General features: G+C 33.7%; 1 protein-coding gene across 1 annotated transcript in view; it reads right to left on the bottom strand.

Annotated features, from left to right (window-relative positions):
• Positions 1-7421: 7421 nt before the first annotated feature.
• Positions 7422-9411, bottom strand: part of LOC150080096 (ecdysteroid-phosphate phosphatase-like) — a 62965-nt gene continuing 60975 nt past the window's right edge. The window contains exon 6 of the mRNA XM_090381668.1: positions 7422-7660. Coding sequence (XP_090237794.1) covers positions 7422-7660 — 239 coding nt within the window. The remainder of the gene's footprint in view (positions 7661-9411) is intronic.

Genomic DNA, 9411 nt, shown 5'->3' with positions numbered 1-9411 from the left:
AGCTCTTGGAGGTGATCTTGATGTTGCCATTGTTGCCTTGGTTGACCCACATCTCTCTCTCTTGCCTGTAGGTTTGTAGTTTAAAGGCTAATTTTGGGATCTGATTTGGGTTCATTCTTTGTATGTGGCTGATTCATTTTTTTCTGATACCATTTTATGTCATTTACTATGTCATTTACTTTTAATTTCTCATGAATATCTAGATTTCTTTGATGATCTAGTCTTGTAAAGCCTGATAATGGTCTTAAAAATCTCATTTATGCTGCTTCTAGTTTTTGTGCATCTTTCTTATTTATTACCCAAGTCTCACAGCTGTAGAAGAGGGCTGATTTCGAAGTGATGTTATGCAGTGGTAATTTTGTTTCAGTTGTCATTTGTTTTCTGAAGTGGTGTTTAATCGTTCTGTTCATTTTATTATATTTTTGTAGTTTAGACTTCTGTAGTATCAGAGATTATAATGTCTTCCCATTCAGAGTTTGATTCTTCTGAATCATTCTTCGACTCAGAGTCCATGTTTTCCCACAATACATCTTCCTCTCTGCCAGTAGTGGCTCGTGACTCTGATGTTTGGGGGTGCTGCGTCAAAGTTACATTAAATTGCCTTGGTCATAAGACATGCAATATACAGCAATAATAATAAGCAAGTTAAAAATACTACAAAACATTAACTAGACATTTACCATTAACAGACTTGAACTTTTATTTAAAAACAAAGTCCATTCTTCAGTTTTTATTTGTTGAAAATAGATTAATAACTTTGTCATTCAAGTTGGTGCACTGTTGACCAAGCTTTTCTCTTTCGAAAGCATTGCTTGAGCCTTTCTTTAGCTTAATTGCTTTAGACTTTCCTGATTCATAGTGCTCCTTAAAAATGTTTTTATTCTTTTTAATGTCAAATGGCAGTGTTCGGGCTCTGAAGTAGTCATCGGAATGGTCAAAAGAACTTTTATGAGTTTTGTAAGTACACCAAGAACTTCTCCTAGATTATTTTCTGAGATAAATTTCAGCAAGTCAGTTAATTTGCAATAATTGTGTAGATCTTGTCTGCTAAAGAAAACTTTTAATTCCGTAAGAAGTTTTCTCTTTCAATCATGGGATATGCCTCAGCAGTCTCCCGTACCTCTTCCGTGGGCATTTTCATACGAAAAATAACAAAGTTCTGATTGTTAAACAATTTAGCAGCAATTAATTGCTTTGTAAAAGAATATCTCTCACCTATGTCAACACTTATACAGTCGCATATTTCCTTCGCTTCAATCATGAGTGTTTTTGAAGGATTTTCACAGTACATTGAATTCCTGATTTTTAGAATGGCATTTCCTATATATTCATGTATTTTAACTGCCTCAATTTCTCAAGATTGCATTTGATTATAAATAACTTCCAAATGAGGCATTATCTGATGGAAAAGTTCTAACGAGAACTCGAATTTTTCATTACTCAAGATGTGCAAAATTCCAGTTGCTTCTGAAATCGTCTTATCTGTGTGTGCTGCCACTTGACGTTCCTCCATGCACTGTTTTAAGGATTAAAAATTTTCATAAATGCTGTTCACGGTGCATATATTGAAGTTCCATCTTGTAGGGGAAGGTCGGGCAACATGGCTGTCCATATGCTTTCTGAGAACAGAGAGATGCTGTGGTGATCTCGAGAAAAATGTTGGTATTGACATGAGTTTCGAAAAGAATATTCTTGAATCTCAGGTACTACTTGCTAAATATCTCATCATCAGATTCAGTTGGTGTGCATAGCAGTGAATAAAATGTGCATTTCTGTACACTTCTTTTATATTTTAGCCTGAACTCCCCTTTTCTTGCCTTTCATCACACTTGCGCCATCAAATGTCTGAGCAACCAGTTTTTGAGTATTTCCTTCGAGGATTATGCTTAACTGTTCTAAAATGCACTTCAATATTCCGTCTGCCGTTCCGGAGTGAAAAAACCCCAAAAACGCTCAAAAATGTCTCCATTCAGTTCATATTTCAGAACAATTACCATTTGTATATGTTCTGAAACATCTGTTGTGTCATCAGCCATGACAGCTACGAATGAAACTTCTTTAATTTCTCTTTTTATATCATCCCGGCATATTTGCAGCAAACAGTCAAGAATATCATTCTGAATAGTTTTTGAAATGCCTTTAAATGTGGCATTACTTTCTAAATGGTTCTTTAAATTGGAATATAATGTACAGGCGAAATTTATTAATCCTTTGAATACTCCTGGATTTTTAGAATCGTCTTTTTCATCATGTCCACGTAAAGGAATTTCAAACTGCCCACAAAATTTAATGCAGTCTATTATTTTAGATAATACCTCACGATTTGTGGTAACTTTTCTGTTATGTTTGCAGATCGAAAGTCTGTAGGCATCACTAAGCTGTTCTTTAATATTTACCCTTCCTAAAAGCGATAGTGAAATCACATTATCAATATGTTTCTTCGAATTCTCATGTTTTAGAGTTTTTTCTTTCATTGTGTTTACTTTTTGTAAAACCACTTTTTGTCCACGTTAAGTCACTTCCAATCAGTAAACACAGAAAACAAAACAATGCATTTTTAACTTCACAGCCACAAAGTCAACCTTTCCTTTGGTACCATTCAGTTTTAAAACTGCGAATATATTTCTTATTATTACTTATTTCCCACTGAGAAATTTGAATCTTTGGTGTGGGGCAGCCTTCTTTTTTAATCTCATTTTTTTTCTTGGAGAGATAATTGTGAAAAATTAAGTTGCTGAAGTTTATTCACTGTCACGCGATTTACTTCATGAGGAAGCATGGAGGCCATGATCGAATCAAATTTCACAAAATTGTGTGTCGCAGAAATAATGTTTTACTTACACTTCAACTTATCAAGTTCAAGCTCAATTCACAATTAAGCTGTAATCACATAATTACACTGTTGAATGTTGAGTATTGACTTAACACTGATATTATTTAGTTACTTAATGGGAATTCGGGCGAATAACAAAAATACACTGACATTGTGGCTACACACCCATCATGGCCAACGATGAAATCTGCACTGCGTGCTTTACAGTGACTTTGATTCATTTCACCTATAAAAAAATGTATATTGGCAAGTTGCCAATTACAACCAACTACCAGATATTCACTGGAATGCAAAATGTGTGACTGCCTGGTGCACAGTGAGGCCTACGGTTAATTAAACTTCAAAGTTGGAAATGATTCCGTGTTTTTATTAATTTATTATTGAAATGATTACTGGAAATAGAGAATGTGCATACTATATGCGGGTCCTGTTAATAAAAATATTCATTGCGTTGCATTGTTCTTCACAAAATTTCATATAACTCCGTTCACTGTATATCTAGATTTAAATAGTTAGGGGTGCCGCAGTGCCTATGGACGAGCTGCCCATGCTCTGTGCATCTAAAGCATTGGTAATGCAGCTTTTCTTAAAAGAGTGCTTCACTATTGTCTCCAGGATTTTCTTTCAAGCCACTGACACTCATTCCGCAAGTTTTGATGTTGGCGCTTTCTTTAACTTATCAGGTGTCAATGGAAAGTTTTCTGTCAACAATTAGGACTTGTATCCCTTCTTCAAATAGCCCTTAAATGATTTGCTGACTGAAAGGTTGAGGAACTGCAGCTGGCTAGTCATGCTACCAGGAATAGCAAACAAATCACTACACTTTTCAGCCAGCTCATTCTTTAACTGTTCAGATAAACATTGAAGCAACACATCAAGAACAAACATACCAGGTGGGTTTTGTAGAGCACCCAGATGTCTATTCCAGACAACCTTTAGCCAGTTGTCTATCAGCTCAGCAATCCTTTTTTTTGTCCATGCACAATAACATCTTTGGGGAAGATTTTTCTTTGGTTTATTTTGCAGTTTAACATATATGTTGGCAACCTTCAATTATTGGCAGTTATGTATATGCTGCTTTTTGTAACCCGTATTAATGATCTCGATTTTGTTAGCACCTTTAGCATTGACAATATAATTTTGAGGCATATCGAAGAATACTGGGGTTTTGTCAACATTTCCTATTTAACTAAACTCACAGTTTCGTTCTCTCCTCAATCTTATTATGTGTCAGTGGAAGTTAAGCAGCTTCTGTTGAAAGTCAGCAGGAAGTTTTTGACAAACTGATGTTCAATACTTCAATAAGCCCTACATTATACATGAATTGATCACACCAGTCTCTCATTACTTTGAAATTTTTTCATCTATTCCGAGGAATTTGGCAATTTCTCCTGCTTCAATTGCATTGCTTGGCAGGTAATAGACAATCCTTTTGTATGTATCTCAGTAACAAAACATAATACAGCTTCATCTATTTGTGAGTACTTCCCTTTCTTAGGTCCTGTAAAGCACTTGGTTGTTGTTTTGCAAAAAAATATGGTGGTCATTTCTCCACTGATGAATATTTGTTTCATTAATATCAAATTTATGCCTTGCTGCTCTATTTCTGTGCTTTTCTGCATACACAATAAGTTTTTGTTTCAATGTGGCATCATAGTTTAAACAGCTATTAGGGGGACTAAATTTTAGTTACACATGTACTACCAATGAACATAACTCGACTGAAGTGACAACAGGATAAACAGATATACATGCACTTGTGCAGACACTGCTACATGCCTGGTGATCTCCCTCCTGCCAGACAACTACCCTCTCACAACTTTCTTTTGACAGTGACTGCAAGATGCCATCAATTGTAAGACACCCCAATTTTGGTGACATTAAAATGTGCATCATAGAATCGATGAACTACTGTAGTTTCCACTCATATCTTGCTTTCATTTTCAGTTCCAGTATTCTCAATATCTGTGAGAACTACTGGAAAATAGTGATAATTTTAATTGAATCTTTAAAATTATTACTGTGATTCACACTGAGGGCTATGTAATGTTAGTCTTTAAGTTCTCTATATTACTGTATGATTTCCCCAATGATCAGATATAATCATTGATCTTTCTGCAGTGATGCTGCAGGTTAAACACAAGGTAAAATTATCCCTCTGTTTGATAAACATAATTTAAAATTAACTAGTTTTGCTTTCCTAAATTTCTATCACAATAGTATTTTGGCTTCAATAGTAAGACTTTTTTCATTTGAAACATGTGCCCAATTTCTCCTGATATAATTGAATCTTGTAGTTTAAAGAGTCTCTATGTGAAAAAAAATTGTAATCAACCAATACCGGTATGGGCCAATAAACCTAAGTGTTCAGTTCTGGCAAATAAAGGAGTTTCTGTTACCAAACTCCTTTATAATTTATTCATTGGTAAAAATTTAGTATATGGAAATCAATCACTTTCATTGATGGAAAAATAGTATATGGAAATCATAACTTTCATTAATGAAAATAAAAAATAAAAAAAAAAACTGTTTACAAACTATCCTTGTAAACAGATTGCTTTTTTTGTGCACTTTGAACACATATGAACCAAAGCATTATTTTAATTTAAATCAAATCAATTAGATGTGTTCAATTTTAGCATTCCAATTTTATGTTATGCACTGTAAGTATTTCATAACAGTTTTATTACCTTTGCAAATTTTGTGTAGCTCAAAAATATTCATATTTATTATGAGGAATAAAATACTTAAAATACAAAACCTATTTTTGCATATTCTCTCATTAAAATAACACAATGTCAGCTTCCTTTGCATGAAATACCACAGCAAATATTTTAAAGTGAGCTGCAAGCCACATGCCAACGTAATTTAATGAATTTATAGTAATACTGTTAGGCTAAACAATAAGTTGACGTTGGCAGGCTAAGAAATGAAAGCTGGAGTTAGTAAAAAAAGAAAAGCCATGCAGAGTACTTCTTAAGTCACATATCCCAAATTACCAAAGAACCCATCCTCCTTAATTGTATGCACAATAACACAAAGAAAATTCGCACATAACAACAAATTCTTTCTTGTGCCATAATTGCAACTACAAACATAACTTAATTCAGAAGACTTATATAAGGACTCTTGAAATATATTGGTGCCACCCCAAGGGCTTTCATCACTTGCTTATCATTCAGAGCCATTGAAATGATACTGAGCATCTCAAGCTAATAACTATCAGGATCTGAACAAAATGAACTATAAGCAGTCAGAAATCCCATCTTCCTCATGTTTCCATTTGGATCTTGGAGAACTTCTCAGGCTATTATACTATGAAGTTCCCTTGATTTGTATATCACATACAGCAAACATTTAGTTTAAAAGTAAATTCATTGCAATATACTTGAAACTATCACCTACTAATGATCATTTTGCTAACAAAAATATTTGCAAGGATATTTGTTACCATTAAACCAATCTTAAGATTAAATTACCATAACCCGATCATCAATTACTATGGAAGCACCAAAACTTGGCATACATTATTTAATGTAGATTTAAACTTTTATTTTATCTAGATAGTATTATTAACGAGTCACAACACATTACTAGACTTAAAATATTAACAGTAAGGTCACAAAGACTTTCAGAAATTTCATAAGGGTTTGGGAATAAGGAAGTTTAATAAGAAAAAAGACATGTGAGAAGCTAACTACAAAGTTTATAGTAAAACAGCAAACTATGTTCAGCATACAGAATGGATATATCTAATCCTCAAATATCTGGAGGATCTCCTAAATGAAACAGCTCTCATTAAATGAAGAAAATTAAGCATCATTCATGGTGTATATCCATAAGTGAAATTCATCCTTTTGCCTCTCTGCCCCAAGCAAATAATGAATTTAAATTTTTAACCTTCAAAATGGACTGTTCTGGTGTTGAGATATAAATGTAGTTATATTCACAAGTTATGTTTCAATGATTGAGTAAATTCTGACAGCATAAAAAACCCATTAGTATAAGGATCCTACTTATATAATATTACATCTTATATAATCTTAAAGTGAGAATTGTACCATGAGTTTAAAAAATATGCCAGAATCATGGGGGGGGGGAACAGAATGCAGGAAATACAAACATTTTTAAGATTATGTAAATATTATTCAAAATCACACAGCTTCAAATTTTATGATGATGGTAGAAATGGTGATAAAACACAACATTCTGGCTGATTATGATAAAAATCCAACTTAAAAGAGACAATTATCTATTTTAACAATTGTAATATATTATTTTAAAATTTGTTTACAGAGTTTGATACATCTCACATCACTTCTCAAGAATCAACAGTACAAGTACTGTAACTTTGTGAGATATTCCTGAACATAAAGTTTACTTAAGTTTTTATAAGGCATTTTTAAATCTCCATGAAGATGTAACATGGCATCACCATGTAGATGTACCATATTTCACTGTTCCACACAAATATTCAATGTTCTTAACAGTGAAATTTAACAGCAATTGAATATAAAAGTACCTTTTCTTTCAGTTGTATTAACAAGTCTTAAAATATAATTATCAATAATCTTATATAATTCTACTGTTATGTCTTTAAAACATTCCAATCAAATCTCATATTGTTAGAATGCATAAGAGAAGGAAATGGTGGAGTTATAAGGTACCAATTGCTGTCCAGTCCCTGCTCTGCTACTGCTACACTGCAATATGGTATTTTATACACTAAATTTTGAAGATCATAGCCATTTCTGGGAGAACGGCCAACCAGCTGCCGGGTGCAGGTATCAAGAGTCGATGCATGTCCTACAAATAATACATTTCCACCTACAAAACCAAAAGTGTTATTTAAAATAATATTATTTATATATAACTATGGACACACCTATCGACATACAGTATTTGAAACTCAGAGATGACATAATATGCCAAAATTGATTTAAGTCAACATATGAATGTTTTTAAAAATATACATGCCAATTAATTGAGTATAAATTTGACTTAATTTATAAATTTCTAAGCTGGTAAAGTCTCAGATTAAATATATGGGAAATTAATTCAAATAGCTTCAAACAGTTAGCTCCAATAAAATTAATACTAAAATGAAAGATAAGACAATGGGTTATCAAAAACCTCTCACAAAATTATTCACAACCAAGTCACCAACTTTTCCCTACTCCCTACTATGCAGAACAACATATAACCTTACACTAAATAATATCTTAGTTATTTAGATTTTACTTATTTAGATATTACTTATTTAAATAAAAAAGTGACATCCATGATACAAGTAGTAGTTCACATACTAGGCACAGAGCTAACAGACAGCATACTACTGAAACATCTCAGATGGATTTGGACAGAAATGAAGATTGATTCAAACTGTGATAATAGTTATGAAACAGAAGAAGCTTGTTAATGCAAAAAGCATATTCTGTTGCCTCTGCTGTTGAAGTCATTATTCTCAACAGTGACCTAATCCAGTTATATACTTCCAGCTACCAAATGTACATGAATGGACTGAGTCACTGTTCACAATTATTCATAAGTTCAAATCAACCTTCAGTTCAATTAAGACAAGTTCAATTATTCAGCTGCATTCAGTTCAATCTGTTATCTTCTCTCAATTCACAGTTCACCTTTCAAAACCAATGTTAATTCCCCTTTGTAAAAGTGCATATATAAATTGGGTACAAACACACATCATCCTTTCATTTAAAAGCTTCCATTAATGAAAAAAACTTCTGAGCCTACAGGCCAGTAAGGCTCCTGGAGTTGATGGAATATACCCCATAATCTTAAGGGAGGCGGCAAGTAAGTGCAGTGAACCATTGAGGCTAATTATGCGAGCATCACTAGACTCTGGGGAGATTCCCTTGGATTGGAAAAGTGCCAATGTATCTCCCATACATAAGGGTGGCTCTAAAAGTGAAGTGGGAAATTATAGACCTGTCAGTCTGACTTCAGTGGTAGTGAAAATCATGGAGGCAATGATCAAGGGTGGAATTCAGGATCATTTGGATAGAACTGAAATTCTCAAGGATACTCAGCATGGTTTTGTAAAGGGAAAATCATGTTTAACAAATCTGGTTCGCTATTTCGAAAGGGTCACTCATGAGCTGGATTTAGGGAATAATTTCGACATTATTTATTTAGATTTCAGCAAAGCTTTTGACTCAGTCCCACATGAGCGGTTGCTTTATAAGCTGGAACAGGTTGGAATCACTGGGAAAATCCTTAGATGGATAGCAGGATGACTTCAGGGCAGGAGGCAGAGGGTTGTGATAAATGGCTATTCCTCAGATCCAGCTACCAAATGGATTGATGTAAGAAGTGGAGTTCCCCAAGGATCAGTATTAGGACCACTGTTGTTTTTAATTTTCATAAACGACATTGATGAAGGGATAGAGGGCATGATGTCTAAATTTGCAGATTATGTTAAAATTGGTAGAGTGGTTAATGATCACTGTCAAGCTAAGCTTCTTCAGAGAGACCTAGATAGACTTCAGGAATGGTCAGAAAAATGGCAGCTATGCTTTAATCCAACAAAGTGTAAGGTATTACACCTGGGAAACAGT

This window comes from Mastigoproctus giganteus, chromosome 9 (genome assembly GCF_048544385.1).
Source record: "Mastigoproctus giganteus isolate SK-2022 chromosome 9, ASM4854438v1, whole genome shotgun sequence".
NCBI classification, from domain to species: domain Eukaryota; kingdom Metazoa; phylum Arthropoda; class Arachnida; order Uropygi; family Thelyphonidae; genus Mastigoproctus; species Mastigoproctus giganteus.
This window is presented reverse-complemented; position numbering and strand designations above follow the sequence as displayed.